This window comes from Clarias gariepinus, chromosome 7 (assembly GCF_024256425.1).
Source record: "Clarias gariepinus isolate MV-2021 ecotype Netherlands chromosome 7, CGAR_prim_01v2, whole genome shotgun sequence".
Classification (NCBI taxonomy): Eukaryota; Metazoa; Chordata; class Actinopteri; order Siluriformes; family Clariidae; genus Clarias; species Clarias gariepinus.
In genome coordinates, this window is record NC_071106.1 from 32,318,456 (window position 1) to 32,336,728 (window position 18,273).

Consider the following 18,273-nt stretch of genomic DNA (forward strand, 5'->3'; position numbering starts at 1 on the left):
AAGGATAGTGCTAAATCATCATCTTTGAGGGAAAAAAATAATGTTGGTGATGGGAGATCATGTAAACGTTTAGTGAAATCATGTTTAATAATGTCCAAAATATGTTTATTAATGAAAATAAGAGCATTTCCACATGCACAATGTGAAGAGGGATTGGGACTTAACAGCTGTGTATCCTTAAGAAAACCTTTTGTCAGACTAATCCAAAAAACGCCTTCAATTTGCTTAAAAAGCATACAGTCTTGTGCAAAAGTTTAGGCACCCCTTGCTAAATAACAGATTTTGGTGTTTTTTTTTAATTGAAAAGATGTTAAAGTTTCTTTTTGAAATAGAAGAAATGCACAATATTTTCAGCAACAATAAATACCAGCAAATTCTGGAAGCAAACATTATATCATCTGTAAAAAAAAAAAAAAAAAAAACTATAAAAGAGGATGGCTTCTACAACAGGACAATGATCCTAACCGTACCTTGAAATCCACTATGGAAGACCTCAAGAGATGCAAGCTGAAGGTTTTGGAATGGCCATCACTGTCCCCTGATTTAAACATCATTGACAATTTGTGGGTAGATCTTAAAGAGCTGTGCATGCAAGACGACCAAAGAACATCTTTTCAAAAATGACCAAACTTTGGCATAGGACTGTAAAGAGTGGACAGTGGAGCATTGGAACTTTCAAGATGACAATGCCAGGTTTTAAGTGGTAAAAGAATGATTCTTGGAGCATGAGACTGCATTTTCACACATTGTTTGGTCACCACAGATCGTAACCCCATTAAGGTGACTGGAGAAGTCTTTACGTAGTATTAAATTCCACTCTGGGCAGAAGCGTGTAGTTATTCCACACCAAACTCATTAACCCATGTCATTATAGTCCTTATTTTGGAATCCTTATGTTCCCCAAACTGTTGCCACAAAGTCAGAAGCATAGCATTGTCTAAGATGTCTTTGTGTGCTGAAGCATTAAGATTGCCCTTAAGTTGGGATAAGGGGCCTGAATTTAATGATCTAATTATATACTTAACAGATTTAGACACATACTTTTGTCTATATAATGTACTGTACATTTCATTTATTAAAAAAAAAAAAAAAAAAAAGCTTAAAAACAATGCATTTAAAAACCATTAGGTGTCAGCATAGAGTCACAATTTAAAATGCACACTTAAGTTCTACCTTACTGTAAAGTGTGCAAAGGCCACATCCGGGGATTTTTGCCTACACTTTAACGGGCGTTTTAGTTTTCTGCTCTCTTTAGAACGCAAGTATGAACGACTGCGCAGCCTGATGATGTAATTACATTAGCCTGTTAGCAAGCTAGCTAGGTGTTCTTCAGGCGGTGTCTGTTCAATAATAGCTGACGTTTCACTAGTTTTTGGAGGTTAGAGTGTTTAACTTGACTGTTTGAAAAAAAGGTAATAATCTGCTCTTCATGCATTTTATTTTTCATTTAATGCAACTGGCCTGCATGAACAATACGAATAATATCTTCGCACTAATTGGTGGCGTTTGCTATCGGTGTTTTGTGGCTGTGTTCCAATTTAGGTGTTTTGTATATGTAGTACACTATGTAGGCTAGAGAAAAACCGTTATGCCCTATGTAGCGTATTTAGCGTACATTTATAGGGAGTGTGTATCTATTTGTAGCTCGGCCTTATGATGTAACGGTAAACAAGACGAAGGTGCCAGTTATTTAAAAAACAGTGATGAAACCTGCTTTTGACAGTTGGCTAATCTTACAAGGATATAGTTTTATTGCTAAAATAATAAATATATATATATATTTTTCACAGTATGCCTTAAATATGAAGCTAATATATGTTAGTTGACACTGTTTTATTAAGTGGATGCTTATATGACTGGGTGTCCTAAATTATACATTTCTCCATATGCCCTGAAATTTGCAAAACACATTCAGGGTGTAAATTAGTTCCCCTCCCAGGGTGCAAGAGTAGCACACACGCATGTTGCATTGCATTATAAAATTCTAAATGTACACTAGCATTGAGGGGTCCACTTGAATAATACAAAATAAAGTACTGTGGCACGGTGGTGTAGTGGTTAGCAATGTTGCCTTGCACCACTAGGGACCAGGTTCAATTCCCTGCCAGGCTTGATTCCAGTCTCTGTGTGCATGGAGTTTGCATGTTCGCCCCGTGCTTTGTGGGTTTTCTCCGGGTACTCTGGTTTTCTCCCACAGTTCAAAGACATACTTATTAGGCTAATTGGCTTTCCCAAATTGCCTGTAGTGTGTAAGTGAGTGTGTATGTGTGTGTGCACTGCGATGGATTGGCACTCGGGTGTACCTCGCCTTGTGGCCTAAGACTCCTGGGATAGGCTCCAAACGACTCTGAATACAGGATAAGGTAGTATAGACGATGAGGGGGAGGGTAAAAGTGGCCGCACTGGCTGTCTTATGAGCGTTTTCCGTTCAAGGCTACTGTCTACACAGTCACTGCTGTGCAGGTGTGAGTGTGTTAAATTAGTACATTTGGAACGTCGTGCGAGCAAAAATGGATGCCCCACTTGTGATCAGCATGAACGGAGACCAGCGTGCAGTGAAAAGTGGATCGATACTCTGTAAAATTTTTGTAAGAATTGTTATTGGTGACGAGACATGGACTCATCACTATGAGTCGAGAGGAACATCCTCAATCGTTGACCAAGAAAAAGTTAAAGACTCAACCATCAGCTGGACAGTTCATAAATGCTCAGAGTTTTCTGTGTTTCTTAAAGGCCAGTATTGAAACATTTTCAGGTTCAACAATTACCAGTGCTTGCTACAGTGAGATACTTATTAAGGAGCTGAAGCCTAAGCACAGAGGACTGCTATCCAAGGGCATCGCACGCCTGCACACTGTCGACACTCTGTAAAACTTGGAATTAAAGCATCCTTCCTATATTCCTGATCTTGCTCCATCTGACTTTTACCTGTTTGGTCCCCTGAAAGCAGGCCTAATGATGAAATGGAGACAACATTGCATTCGTGGCTCGCAGTTCAGCCTGAAACATTTTTTTAAATGAAGAAATAAAAGCTTGTTGACAGATGAAAAAAAAGTGTATTGAAAATCAAATAATTATGTATTTGTCTTACCAAAAGTGATATAAAAGAAATCTACAGCCAGATGCAGATGTTTTCTTTTTACTCACCCTTGTAGATTGGTGTGAGTTCATTATTTAAATATATGTAGGTAATACTGTACTACTGTAGGTAGGCAGAAGCAAGCTTTTATGATACGGGGGATAGAGTCTGTGCTATTTTACCTGATTTAAGAGACTAAGCTGAGCTAGGCTGGTTATATTGTTAACCTGATTGACAGGTTACATGACTTCTTGTTAAACCTACTTCTTTGCTGGTGCAGATTTGGAGGACAGTTCTACCTAAATTTGCAATGGATGTCGATGTGAAGAAACTAAAAGTGAACGAGTTGAAGGAGGAGCTGCAGAAGAGGGGATTAGACACCCGCGGCCTGAAGGCAGACCTGGTGGACAGATTGAAGGCTTCTTTAGAGAGTGAAGCAGCACAGAATGCACAGGAATTCCCACCTGATAATGGACAGCAAACTGAAGCAGGTAACAACAACAGCGGAAAAAAAATAATAATGCCATGATACTTTTCATTTGTACAGTACATGATATGTAGTGGGGGTGAATACTTATGTAAGGTGAATACATGTGCAGTTGCAGAAGACATGTCTCAGCAGGCACATGAGGAAGAAGAAGACGAAGACGCTCTGATCAAAGACGAGACAAAAGTCATCCCTGATGTAGATCCAGACATCGCGGCAGATGTTCTGAACAGATCGGAGCAGCCTGAAGTCAAGCGTGAAACAGAGATGCTTCCTGTCTACACGGAAGGTCAGTCTGTAGAGTATCATCAGTTTTTAAAGTGCAAATTTTAAATGATTTCCATTTATCAAGGGAAAACAGCTGTCCAAATCTGATGTGAAACTATGTTAAACAGTAATTGCCCCTAAACCTAGTAACTGGCAATGAGTCTTTTACATGGCTGTGGAGGAATTTTGGCCCAATCTTTTTTTAAGAATTGTTTTAATTCTGGCACATTGGACGGCCTGATTAAGGTCATGGCATGGCATTTAGTCCCGACTTTGACTAGACCACTTGCTGGTGTGTTATACTGTATATCATTGTGCTGCTGCATAACCCAAGTGTGCTTGAGCTTAAAGTCATGAACTGATTCTCCTTCAGGATTTTCTGATAGATTGCAGAATTCGTCGTTCCATCAATTATGCGAAGCAGCCCCAGACCATGACACTTCCAACATCATGTTTGACATTTTTTATGAAATGCTGTGTTAGTTTTAGATGCGACAGGATGTAAACCTTCCAAAAAGTTTAACTTTTTTCTCATAGTCCACAAAATATTTGCCCAAAAGGCCTTGGGGATAATCAAGATGTTCTTTGTCAAATGTGAGACCAGCCTTTGTGGTATTTTTGATCAGCTTTTACCATGGAACTCTAGCGTGGATGCCATATTTGCCCAGTCTCTTGACGACTGACCCTAACTGAGGCAAGTGAAGCCATGTGAGGCAATATGAGCTCCTGGATAAGTCGTCCTTGTGCTCTTGGAGTAATCCGGCCACTCCTAAGAATGTTTACCACTGTTCTGAGTTTTCTTCATTTGTGAATAATGTCCCTCACCATGGTTGGCTGGATGCCCAAAGCCTTAGAAATGGCTTTGTAACTTTTTAGACTGATACATGTCAATTCCTTTTTTTCACATAGGGCCAGGTAGGTTTCAGGTAGCAGCCATCATAGATCTGGAATCACTTTTATCTTTTATGATCACTCAATGCAAGCATCAGACTTCAAGGCCCCATATGGTACTTCAACAACTTCCTTCATTTAAATTCTTCTCCAAATGTGCTGTTTCACTGCACAGTGGAACCTTGGATTATGCGCATAATTAGTTCCGGAAGCAGGCTCGTATTCCAAAACACTCGTAAACCAAAGCAAATTTTCCCATAAGGAAACATACACACATAATACACACATAACACACACTTAAACACTGACACACACTAAAGACGAGGGATGTTGATTATACCATGACACTCACGTGACACTCGGCTTCAAATTAGGAATCCGTGCTCGTAAACCAAGACAATGCATTCCTTCCAAAATGCGTTTTCCAAGTCAAAATTTTATAAAAAAATCTTTGCTCGTCTTGCGGAACACTCGCAAACCGTGTTAGTCGTAATCCAAGGTTTTACTATATATGTAAATGAGCTCCATCTGAGCTACACCCCAATAGAGATCTGCAGAGCTGAGCAACAAGCCAGGAGAGGAGTATCTTCCTACATAAGGTTATAATAGGAGAACAATAAATTGGCTTGTTAAAGACCTGGCCAATACAAAAAGACTAAGAAAACAATGTTTTTTGTTGTTGTTTGTACACTCACAACAGAGATCTTTCTGAATGTCTAAAAGTGACGAAAACATAATTTTTATTTAACAGTTTTGTTTTGAACTCGCATTGTGTCTACAGACCAAAATGTACCACAAAGTGAGGTGAAGGAGGAGGATGACGTAAAGCCAGACCAGCAGCAGGACCCTGAAACTGCCAGTAAGTGGGAAGAAGACCAACACGCTTCACGGTCCACATCCCACCAGGACAACCAGGCACCCTATGGACGCAAAAGACACCATGACGACGCCCATGGATATAATTATTACGAGCATCGAGAGGACAAAAGGTGATATATTGTTGTTTCCAAAACATGTGTAGGTCTAAACTGTATGTTTTAAAGGAGCAGTTTTAGACCATGATTATGTTCAATGCTTTTTATGAAAGGTCCCGCTCACCTCAGCCTCCAGCTGAGGAAGATGAAGAAGACTATGATGACACACTGGTGGCCATTGATACCTGTGAGTGTCATTTTGTGTCCCTTTTTTGGTCTTGTCTTTGCACACATTATATACAAATACAATCTTCTTACTCCTGTAGATAACTGCGACCTGCATTTCAAAGTCGCCCGAGACCACTACAGTGGCTACCCGCTCACCATCGAAGGATTTGCTTACCTGTGGTCCGGCGCACGTGCCACATACGGCGTGAACAAGGGTCGTGTCTGCTATGAGATGAGGGTAATTATTTTATTCTGCATAACCACATGCATAGTGATCAGAAAAGCACCGCAGGATGCACAACATGTCTGAACTGTGAGGTATATGGGGTACGGCAGCAGAAGACCATATCAGATTTCACTCCTGTCAGCCAGGAACAGGAATCTGAGACTACAGGGGACAAACATCTAAAGGCTGTGCATTCTTGGCTGCTTTTCTGTTCATCGTTGTTAAACAGTACAGGACCAGCTAAAAATGGACTGGTGTGAGGTGAAATGTTGGTCTGGATGTGTTGTGGCAGATAACAGAAGAAATCTCAGTCAAACATCTTCCCAGCAGTGAGCCTGATCCACATGTAGTGAGAGTGGGCTGGTCCCTGGATTCCTGCAGCACACAGCTCGGTGAGTGGAAAATGCACAAAACACCCAACACTGGAGACTTTAATAAAATAAAAGTATTTGCCTTAACATTTTTTTATACTTTAGGAGAAGAGCCCTTCTCTTACGGATATGGTGGAACAGGAAAAAAATCCTTCAACTGCAAATTCGAAGATTACGGGCAAAAATTTGGTGAAAATGACATCATAGGATGTTATGTTGTGAGTTCTCCAGAGTATTTCTGATAACACAATTCTAACATTTCTTTGTAATAATTGGCTGTGATTTTATATATGTATCTGTGTGCTTATGTTTCAGGACTTTGACACTAGTCCTGAGGTTGAGATTTTTTTCTCTAAAAATGGAAAGTGGTTGGATGTAGCGTTCCGGGTGAGAAAGGAGGAGCTGGCTGGTCGGGCTCTTTTCCCTCATGTCCTGGTGAAGAACTGCGCTGTGGAGTTTAATTTTGGTCAGAAGGAGGAGCCTTTCTTTTCTGCACCAGAAGGATATGTGTTCATCCACGATACTGCGATGGAGAACAGGATTAGAGGTACCGTGGCTCCTGCAACCAAGGCAGACTGTGAGGTTGGTACAGTTGGGCCAGTAAGCCAATTTTGTGACAGAATATTATATTTTTGCTTGAACAGACTCACCATATAGTTAGTACATGCCGATTTTCATTATTGTGTCTTTGTTTTAGATCTTGATGATGGTTGGTCTGCCTGCGTGTGGCAAAACGACTTGGGCAGCCAAGCATGCTGAACTGAACCCTCAGAAGAAATACAGCATACTCGGCACCAACGCCATTATGGAGAAGATGAAGGTATGACTTTCGCTGTTATAGGGATAACTTGATGTGTGTGGGTGGCATGTCAACCTAATGCTAATGTGACTAAAGAGTCTATTAAGACAGTACTCTCCAACCTTTTTTGCACCACAGACAGTTTTATGTAGTCCAGTTTTCCACATACCGGCTATCACGTGCCCATAACAAAGCATGATAAAGTGCATAATAAAGAGAACGCATAATCATTGTGAGCCCCAGAGCATGTTTCCCCTCCGTCAAGTCAGTTCCATCCTTCCATATCCCGAAATATATTTCTTATGTCCAGTCTGCTCCATAATTTAGTTTTTGTTGGAGCCACTGCAAGCCCATTTTACAAAGATGGGTTATTGGAAATGGAAGCTGGGTTTTCAGTGCTTTGTGGTGATCTGGATTAAAATCAAGGCGGAATATGGTCAGAACGTTATCAGAATTAAAGTAGTTTCAAACAAACAGTTTTCTTTTTGTTAGCACTCTTGGAGTTTCATCTGCTGTCTCATTATTGTGTATTTTTCTTTTTTCAAAGAATACATTTTAACGGGTATCAAAGAAGGGTACAGATGGAGGAGAATGGAAGATGATCTGATCATTTTTCCAAATAAAACGCACTACAGACTTCCAATAGTGAAGAAAATAGAAATAAAATAATACATCCATGTATATATATAATTTTAAATATATATATATAAATATACATGTATATTTATCATGTCTTTATCATGTTAACAAGCCCTAAAATATGACAACTGACTGTTAAAGTGTGTATGTTGTTTGTAGGTGATGGGTCTGAGGCGTCAGAGGAACTACGCTGGTCGCTGGGATGTTCTCATTCAGCAAGCCACGCAGTGTCTGAACCGACTGATCCAGATCGCCGCCCGCAAGAAACGCAACTACATTCTGGACCAGGTACTGCCCCCAGCCCCATCATAATCCTCTGAGACAAATGTAGATGACCTTTACTGCCATCTTTCTAATGCGTTATTTATTTATCTTTCAGGGAGCCAAAATATGATAGAGTAGAAGAAGCATCAGCCTCTCTTTTCTTAGGCTTGTTGCACTGTATTGTAAAGAAATGCTATTTTCTAACATGAGAGGGAAAGTCATTGCTGTTATTGCTGCAGTATTTTTGGGTATATTTTATTTGTCATACTTTGCATATTGTCTTGTGAGCCTTTTCAATACCGTACAAGTAGATCCATTACAGTGTTAAGATGTTGAAAGACAAGTAAGCTCTGCCTGGTGAGTAAGAAAAACAACTTTTGTTGCTTTGGTAATTACCAGAAGTAACTGTTAAGTGTTAATGTTTTGGTAAAGCACTAAGGTAAGTGAGAACTAACGTTTTTTAGATTTGTAGAAGCTTCCCGTGGGAATTGTGAGGTAAGTAAGGTCAGATGGATGTGCATTGGCTTGACTTTGGAAACTGTAAGTATGGTCAGGTAAGTAGTCTATGTGTGTGTATGTCTATGGAACAGAAGCACCAATGCTGGATGGGTAAGTAAAGGTGAGTTACAGGACCCTTTCAGGAAATTATAGCACCATTATGTATTATTGTTTTGAAAAAATATAACAGAACACTTTAGGGTTTGTTCTTTGACGTTGGATTAATATCACTCTATAGTGTCAATGGCCAGGGTAGACAACGTAACAAGGATTCCAAATTAAAGCCAAATTTCTCCAAATCTCCCATATAACTGCAAAAACACAGATTTAGATTTTAGGGCACGTGTTTACAATTTATTTATGTTTACAAATCAGTAAACACAAGAAATAAATGAATTAGTTTGCTTTTTAAAAAGCAGATTTTTAAAATCTTAGCGTAAAGGCCAATAATGTTCTGGCTAAAGAAAAATCTGATTAAGACAAGGAAGGATGCAGTATTGCAAAATGATCTAATTCATGTCTTTCATGTAATTCTTGTTTCCTTTCATCACCTAATCTAGATTAAAAACAAAAGTTATTCTTAGAATTGTGAGCTGATAGGCCATCTGTGTTTTCGAAGAATCTGTTAGTTCCATTTTGTACTGGATCTCTTATTTCAGACGGCCTACTCAATTCAAAAAGTTAAACATATGCAGCTTTGCATTGACTTTTTCTATATTTGATCTCTAGTGGTTAGTGGCACTGCGACATAGTTCATGTCATTACACGGAAATACTTTATCAGACACTTAGGTGAATATCATCTGCTCTCGGGTAGACGTCATAGAAATGTAATTCAGGCTTAAAATGAGGCATTTTCAACCAATTTTATTTTAAATGTTTATGTTGCATTTTAAACTGAACTAAGTCAGTAAACGTTACACTACCTAAGATCACGCTCTTAAGATTCTCTAAGTGGAGTTTAAATATAGAGTTTAAAGCCGCATTCATCACTTCTTCAGGTTGTTCATATAGTCATTTCAGATTTGCCTGGAGCTGTGAAAGGGTCCCTGTTTAGAGCTTTGGTCTAGGTGCAGATGAGCAGATTAGTAAGGTAAGTAGGCGGAGTAGTGAGAGGCTGAGAGTAGCTCGTCAGGGGGAAGAAAAGAGAAAAAAAAAAGAAACTCTTTCAATTCATCATTGCAGGCTTCGCGTTGCCCAAACCAGAACACAAAGTAACAATAATGAACAGCTTTTACTTCTTTCTTGTCACCATTGCTAGACAAATGTATATGGATCAGCCCAGAGACGAAAAATGCGTCCCTTTGAAGGGTTTCAACGCAAGGCTATTGTAATTTGTCCCACGGACGAGGACTTAAAAGAGCGAACATTAAAGCAAACTGATGTGGAAGGGAAGGATGTGCCCGATCATGCTGTTTTAGAAATGAAAGGTAGGAATGCAGTGGACAAAAGCAAACCACTCATAAATCAGATTCAAGATCTCTGCTCAACTATTTGTGTATGTATATATATTTTTTTTGTTTGTGGTCAAACTTGGACGATGCCCCCCTACCCCTTTCATCATTGAACTAAGAACCCTGTCTGTTAGGCCCTTGGCCTTAGTTTTTTTTTCATTAATTTATTATTATTATTATTATTATTTGTTTGTTTTCCCCCCTTCACCTTTCCTATTTAGTGGTGGGTGGTATACCAGTATGTTTCTGTTGCACTTGACAAAAACTACATTTCATATATTTAAAGCCCTCCTTTAAACATTTTGTACCACAACGCTAGGGCAGCACGATTTAATAAAAAAAAATATAAATATAAAATTGTGAATATTTTGACACATTTTGCAATTTAAATTTCAATATTTAACTATCAAATGTACCATTTTGTATTCTAATGTATTTATCTACCAAATAATTGGATCTCATTAGTAGGATGTTTGCCAATATTTTAAAATTATTGGCAAACTACATAAATTCCATATTTGGCAGGTCCATATATCGCTTAAAATTTTTTGTGAATCTAAAGGAGTTGAGTATTTTTTTACTTCGATAGTAGTTCGACTGTAATTCAAGTAGTAAGTTTATATAGATGCACTGGTTATAATATTGTATCCTGATAGGCATTTGTTCATTGGGTGTTGGTAAAGTAGTGCAGTATTTGTGTTTGTTTTTAAACTTAAATTTTTTGTAATTTAAATATTAAAAATGTCAAGTACTGTAATAGTATTTGTAGCTGCTGTTAATGTAAGTGATGGAGATGGTGACTTGTTTTGCAAGCAATCTACATTAAATTCAGCTATAAACAGTTCAAAACTACGGTTATGCGATTTAATAAAATATGCAATTTAAATGATCTTTTGTTGGTTGATTCAATTAAACGAATCAAAGGTGAGTTCTAATCCAAAATTTGGTTCACACTTTTTAAATTGTTAAGGTAAACGTCCACATATGAAATGTGTGAAAATTGTCAAATGCCATGACGAACATAACAGAGTTTTAGCAGAAAATAAAACGCGTGCATGTTCTCCAAATATTCGTATTTTGCAAAGGTATTGCTGCTTCATCTTTTGGGTTTTTGTACAGTTGATGCAATACTGCCACCTATTGGACAGGAGTGGGAAGCAGGTGATTGGCAGAAAAATAACTTTGTATAACGCTTAATGGTGTATAAGCATGCCGGTTAAGTTATGCAGTATTTTAATTTTTACTTTATAATTAAATAAATATAGAAAACGTAAGAAGTATATCTGCTTGAGGCAATTCAATCAACCAATGCTATTGACTCGTTGTATTGGAAACCGCAATGGCCCACAATCAGATCGATCCAGCAATCTACCTACAATGCACAGCTCTATTAAAAACAGACTTCTTTTGCTTTGGACACTGAGCAAAATGTCAAAAAGCGTGCTTCTACCTAACTGTGATTCCTCTTTTTGTTTTGTATTTTAAAAACAGCTGCCTAAAGAAACTTAAGAGACATTTATATAAATCATTCAGAAAGATTATAAGAACTTTCACTGTTTTTGCAAATGTTTTGTTTTCTGTATAGAAATCCTTAAATATTTTTCACGTGTGTTGCCTTAACTGACTTAACTCAGATCATTTATTCATTATATATGATTATACAGTTCCAAAAAACGTTATATACAGTCATCCAGGAATGCTGTCTATAATATTGGGTTTAAAATATTGGTTATATTGCCCACCTCTTAAACCTCATCCTCCCTTCCTGCTGAAACACTGCAAACTGAGCAGATGTTCAAAACGGCTTAATCAGTACCATTACACAGTATGTCCTCAATTTGACCAGAATATCCAAGTTGTTATCTTCCTGACTTCTCTATATTCAGCGTGACATTGAGTTAACTCTTGGTTTGCAGCAGCAGTATTGTTTTCTGCCATCATTTAAATCTAAAACCTTTGCCATTGATGTTTTCACTTCTTCATGTCTATGTAAACTAGAGCAAGTATTGAGTCCCATCCTTTCTGGGAGGCCATGTTCGCTCCACGGCTTATTTTTTTATGTTTCATCTTCACACAGTTTTGTTTGTTTTATTTATTTTTTTAATTTGTTCTTTAGGTCTTGTTAATGTTACGTGATATTAATCAAGATCTTTCTGTCTCCTGGTGGTGTGATTCAACCTGTCCCCACCATTTCTTTTCCCTTCTTTGCTACTTTTGTTTTTCCTTTCTGTTTCCCCAAACACCCATCTACGTCCCCCCCCCCCCCCCCACCCTCCCCTGTGTCGTCCCACTTTTTTCCTGGCCTTACGTCCGTTTCGAAGCCAACTTTGTGCTGCCGGAGTCTGGAGATTTCTTGGATGAGGTGATCTTTGTTGAGCTACAGAAAGACGAGGCAGAGAAGTTGGTGAAGCAGTACAACGAGGAGGGTCGGCGGGCTGCACCTCCACCTGAAAAACGCTACGACAACCGGCAGATGGGTTATCGCGGTCAAAGCAGCAGCTTCCAGCGCTATGACAACCGTGGAGGTCCGCGAGGAGGCTATCAGAACCGTGCCAGCTCTGGAGGAGGATACAGACCAGGTATTTATTCATTTTAGTGACCCTATGTTGTTTTACACTATATTACCAAAAATATTCACTCATCCATCCATGGTTACAGGTGTATAAAATCAAGCACCTACAAACATTTGTGAAAGAATAGGTTTTTCTAAGGAGCTTAGTGAATTCCAGCATGGTACTGTGATAGGATGGAATAAGTCCAGTCGTAAAAATTTCCTCGCAACTAAATATTCCACAGTCAACAGTTAGTGGTATTATAACAAACTGAAAGCTAGTGAGAACGACTGCAACTCAGCCACGAAGTGGTAGACCACATAAAACCACAGAGCGGGGTCAGTAGACGCATAGTGCACTGACAGCGACCCATTCCTTCACAACCTTTTGTAGAGTCAATAGCTACAGATCTCCAAACTTTCTTGCCTTCAAATTAGCTCAAGAACAGTGCGTAGAGAGCTTCATGGAATCGGTTTTCATGGCCAAGCAGCTTCATCAAAGCCTTAAATCTCCAAGTGCAATGCTCTTGGCTCTAGAGCAGTAGAGACGTGTTCTCCGGAGTGATGAATCACGCTTCTCTGTCTGGCAATATGATGGACGAGTCTGGTACTTGTTTTGTTGCGGGGGGTTATAATATGGTGCTGTTTTGTTTTTTTGTTTGTTTTTTTATGGTCCTGTAAATAAACTCTTAATGCTTCAGCATACCAAGACATTTTGGTCAACTTTGTGGAAACAGTTTGGATATGACCCCTTCATTTTCCAACATGACTGCGCACCAGTGCACAACCAGTGAGAGTTTGGTGTGGAAGAACTTGACTGATCTAAACCCGATAGAAAACCTTTGGGATGAATTAGGGCACAGACTGTGAGCCAGACCTTCTTATCCAACATCAGTGTCTGACCTCACAAATGCACTTTTGGAAGAATGGTCAAACATTCTTATAAACACACCCCTAAGCCTTCCCAGAAGAGTTGAAGCTGTTATAGCTGCAATGGGTGGACTAACATCATATTAAACCCTATGGATTAAGAACTGGATGTTACTCGACTTCATAGGGATGTGAATGCAGATGAGCAAATGGTTTGGGCAATATAGTGTATACTGTATAATTAGGTTTATTTTTACAGTACTATTAATTTCTAATTCCACGGTCTCCCTGACATAGAAATACAAAACACTTTGTTACTGTTTTGCTTAGATACCTAACTCTCATGCATATTATGTATCATGGAAATGTCTTTGTGTCATAATAGTTTGTGAGTGTACAGTATTTAGTCATATGTCTCACTGCAACACCCATCTATTGTTCATCCTGTAAGTGTCGATGCTTAATGAAGTGTATTGCATGTATTGTTTCCAGGTTTTAAACGTGGAGGCTACAACCAGAACGGCTGGGGTGGAAATTACAGAGACAACAGCTCGAGAGGTGGCTACAACCGTAACCAGAGCTATGGAGGAAGCTACAACAGCAACCACCAAGGTTCCTATAATAAGGACGCCTACAGTCAGGTACGATCCACCCATCAGTGATGCACTGGTTTTCTACTGTTGCTTTTATGCCATGTTAAAATTTTGACATGATTAAAGAATTATGATCCATGCAGAGCTACAATCAAAGCTATAACCAAGACTACAACCAGAGCAATTATAACCAAGGCAGCTACAACCAAGGAAGCTACAACTATGGTAATTACAGCCAGTATCCTGGATACGGACAAGGCTACAGTGATAATCAAACCTCTGGGTACAACCAGCAGCAGAGCTACAACCAGCAGTACCAGCAGGTAAGACCAACTTCATTTCAGTTATTAGCATTGCAAGTGCATCCATGTGTCTGTCCCATATTCGCAAACCTCATTTATTTTAACCCTTTCATTTCCCTTTGTTATTGTCATGACCAGTGATTCTCATAAAGCATAACCACGCATATAACACACACACACATATTATATATATATATATATATATATATATATATATATATATATATATATATATATATATATATATATATACTGTGTGTGTGTCTAATATGTTCAATTATATAAGGATTGATTTTCACATATGAATGAAAATTAATACAGACCTCATCAATGTTACTTAATTCCATTACTTGAGACATATTTCTGAAAATTTTATCCTGCCTGGGTAGTATTACAACCACACTATTAGAAGAAATTTTATATATTGTATGCATTTTATATATAATATCCATACAACACCTTATGCTTTATAGCTCACTGATCTCTTTGATTCTTTCTTTTTTTTCTCTTTGGCCAGTATGCCCAGCAGTGGCAACAGTACTACCAGAACCAGAGCCAGTGGAACCAGTACTACAGTCAGTATGGCAACTACTCTGGGCAACAAGGCAACAGCCAGGGCCAGTGAAGTGTTTGTGCGTGTGTGTGTGTGTTTATCATCCAGATCATCCTTTTAATTCATATAATGTTTCTTTCACTTACACGCATTATCACACACCCTATTTTTTCATGACCTTTATCTTTTTATATCCAGTCATTCTTGCTGTCCTAGCAGCTGCATTTAGGATTAATTTGTAGTTGGTTTCAGAAATGCTGATGATCAGGTCCAGTCAGAGAACCTTCACCTTGTAATTTAGCTCATAATTGCCTTATAAATGAAGCAGAATTCAAATTATCAATACAGTTGAGCAGGTCAAATTGTAACCTAAAGTGGCAATAACCTTTACTAATAAGGGTTATTAGAAGCAGTCCTGTTTTTTTGGATCCTCTTAATCAGCTTAAAAGATTACCCAAGGTGTAATTAAATCACAGAACTCGAGTGCATTACGGTTTGTGTGCTTAATGGTAAGCTTACAGTATTAATGTGATGATGAGTAAATACTATATCATGCAGCCCTAATCACTGAGCGACTACTGCCCTCGTTTAAGAAGCGTGCTTTGTGTAATTAGTTTGGATTGTACATTATGAATATAAGATAAGATCTTTTAATTTATGTTTGGCTAATCATGTCATCACTTTGCATCATGCATTGTTTATGTTAATGTAAATAAATATGGATTAATGTCAAGGGAAAAATCCAGCCTGAACGTCCTGCGTATTGATCTTTTTTAGAAGCTGGGAGTAAAATTTGATCTCATTTACACTTGAGCTCACTGAAATTTGTCAAACCAATATTTCGTGCAACCACCAGCTTTTCACTGGAACAACACAAAAAATGTACAGGACCGACCAACATATCAGTACAAGAATCACAAATCTGTTAAGATAAACGTACTTCAGGATGGAGTTTTCCTTTAAGGTAATGATGATGATTAAGCACAGCTACATACTCTGTAAATGATTACGATTGATAACAGCGTGGCTGAAAGCATGTGGTTTGTGACTTGATTTTTGTTACTGTATTTTAGGTTTTTGTTTAAAATGATTTTTTTTCCCCTTGTACAGTTCATTAAAAAAAATTAGTAATTGGAACAATTTTAAGAATGTTCTTGAATCCGAGTGATCCTGAGTGATTTTTTTTTTATTGTTTCTCATTGTGCGTTTTGAAAATAAATTTACCTTTTAAGTTGTAAATACTGTATAACCGAAACACATCGGTTTTCATTGCTCAAGAAGAATAATGGCTCTTGTTCTCTTTCAGCATTTTAATGCAACCACACAGTAAAACAAATGCCTGTCTTTTTCTCTCTCTTGCTCTTTTTTTTTTTTTTTTTTTTAACAGTCATGGCAGTAACCCGGCAGTGCTATAATGTGAAAAATACTGTAGATTCATATTAATAAATTTTCAATAAATAAACATCTACAGCCTAAGTTCAGGATTTAGTAAGACAGACATTCAAGTCGGAAACATACATTCGATGGAACGTTGTTAGAGGAACAATTAATGGAAAAATAAAATCACATTAACTCCACATTTCCAGTATTCCCCATTGGCTCGATCAGTGTATTTAGTACCCTTCATCCATACTCTGACTGAAAGTGGCCATTGCGTAAGGCACAGTGATGCATTATGAGAGTAGAGCACCAGCCGACATTGGCCTTTCGGCAAGACGGAGCGGTTTACATTCCAGTAATATGAGGCACAGACGGCATCCTCCACACACCTTGATGAAATTCACAGTACAAAACACATGCGTCAGTGTGAACACAAAAGGCTAAATGTCTAACTTTTTTGGTACACACGAGCACAGCTGTTGCAGTAAGCACCTTTTTTTTTTTTTCCTTTACGGTATAATTAATCATTCAGATGGTTTAGAGGTGCACAAGTCTTACACCTAAGTAGGCAGTAGTGCTGAAAGCTGAGCTCTGGTAGTCCACCTTTGGATGCTTGTGTTAGAAGTGTTCATTAATATTCACACATCTTGGCAGTGGATGCTGGTGATTATCTCTGTTCTTTTCTTGTCCCTGTGGCTTTAAAGGTGTAGCTGAAATCACGATGATCTTGCTCAAGTATTCTTTACATTTAATGCATCTCTAGAAGGTGTGTGCACATTTTTTTTCCGTTTGTTAAATTTAATGAAATAAATGTTTCATGTATTTAAACAGTCCATTCCCAAATACTAAGTGGAGACCCAGTTTTTTTTTTTTCTGTCTTGGCCATGTAGCAGGATTCAGTCTGGTTCCTTGCATTTGTCTTTGTTTAGCTGAAGTTCTGTCATTTTCTCCTGGAGGAAAGAGCTGGGTGCAGACGAGCCTCTCATTCTACTTGGCAAAGTGGCACTCTGGAAACATACAGGACAAGAGACGTGAGTTTAAGGAAGATTAAAGTTTGTCATTTATAGAGATCTCTGAAAAAAAAAGAAACCTTAAACAGGTCAGTTTAGACTAGTAGCACACACTCTTATCTGGTGAGGCGATAATTTCAGGGCCAGAAAACTGAGTGGAAGCTTTAAATGAAGTAAGCAGACAAATCCAATCACTTTTTATATGTCATGTCTTTGATTTAACTTCTTTATATGACCAGAATGGGACACATTTGAACGTTAGATAAATCTTTAAAACAAATGTTAAAAATCTACATTAAATATTTAGCAATATTTTAATAGTGTGCAACATTGACAAGGGCAATAAAGCACAAAATACAAAAATAACAAATGCACTCTCTACTGTACACAAAAATAGTGCAGTGTATACAAAGAGCTATACACACATAAACACAAACACACACAGGATGGTATAAATAAAAAAAGTACACAAATAAAAAAATAACTTTTTTTAAACTTTTAAAAGACCTTAAGATCTTTAAACCAAAGTAATCTAAGTCATCTTATTCCTACATTCATAATATGAATAGAAATACATATTTCAGAATAAACAGATCACATGATCTTTTTTTGTGAGCTTGAGTGGTCAGCTTGCGAACATGAGTGAGCAGTCAGATATATAAAGCTCATAAGACAAGAAAGACAGCATCCATCGATTCCAATGGGAGTTACTGCCTGGTCAGGGTTGCAGGGGTTTACATACGGCTGCAAATTTGTCTATATTTTAGGAAATACTGAATCAGGAATATGACCGGCAGGTAACAAACCTACATGAATGTCTAGTTTCCACTCATTTTAAACTTTCCTGTGTTTCCCACTGGTAGAAAAAAATTTTAAAAACCTCACATTAGACACCATG

General features: G+C 38.1%; 2 protein-coding genes across 5 annotated transcripts in view; one reads left to right on the forward strand and one right to left on the reverse strand.

Annotated features, from left to right (window-relative positions):
* Positions 1 to 1,181: 1,181 nt before the first annotated feature.
* Positions 1,182 to 16,125, forward strand: hnrnpul1 (heterogeneous nuclear ribonucleoprotein U-like 1). 2 transcript variants are annotated; one of them, XM_053500757.1, is made up of 16 exons: positions 1,182 to 1,412; positions 3,360 to 3,570; positions 3,679 to 3,855; positions 5,506 to 5,713; positions 5,812 to 5,885; positions 5,965 to 6,104; positions 6,385 to 6,484; positions 6,569 to 6,681; positions 6,779 to 7,045; positions 7,161 to 7,283; positions 8,061 to 8,189; positions 9,924 to 10,092; positions 12,438 to 12,695; positions 14,030 to 14,178; positions 14,257 to 14,453; positions 14,950 to 16,125. In XM_053500757.1, exons 2-16 carry the CDS (start codon positions 3,390 to 3,392, stop codon positions 15,104 to 15,106), a joined length of 2,442 nt encoding a protein of 813 aa, XP_053356732.1. In that variant the 5' UTR covers positions 1,182 to 1,412; positions 3,360 to 3,389; the 3' UTR covers positions 15,107 to 16,125. The 2 variants fall into 2 exon arrangements, with proteins under 2 accessions (XP_053356732.1, XP_053356733.1); XM_053500758.1 differs by having other exon boundaries at positions 1,185 to 1,412; positions 14,274 to 14,453.
* Positions 16,126 to 16,457: 332 nt separating this feature from the next.
* The window catches only part of rasgrp4 (RAS guanyl releasing protein 4), a 28,748-nt gene continuing 26,932 nt past the window's right edge, over positions 16,458 to 18,273 (reverse strand). For all 3 annotated transcript variants that reach the window (XM_053500760.1, XM_053500761.1, XM_053500759.1), the window contains one exon: positions 16,458 to 17,372. In XM_053500760.1, coding sequence (XP_053356735.1) covers positions 17,262 to 17,372 — 111 coding nt within the window. In that variant the 3' untranslated portion in view covers positions 16,458 to 17,261. The remainder of the gene's footprint in view (positions 17,373 to 18,273) is intronic.

What these genes read in the sequence shown, in the direction of transcription:
- hnrnpul1 (XM_053500757.1), top strand. Translation starts at nt 3,390, where the DNA reads ATGGATGTCGATGTGAAGAAACTAAAAGTGAACGAGTTGAAGGAGGAG. An exon ending in TGGACAGCAAACTGAAGCAG is followed by an intron (nt 3,571 to 3,678) that starts GTAACAACAACA and finishes ATACATGTGCAG; the next exon opens with TTGCAGAAGACATGTCTCAG. An exon ending in ATAAGGACGCCTACAGTCAG is followed by an intron (nt 14,179 to 14,256) that starts GTACGATCCACC and finishes ACATGATTAAAG; the next exon opens with AATTATGATCCATGCAGAGC.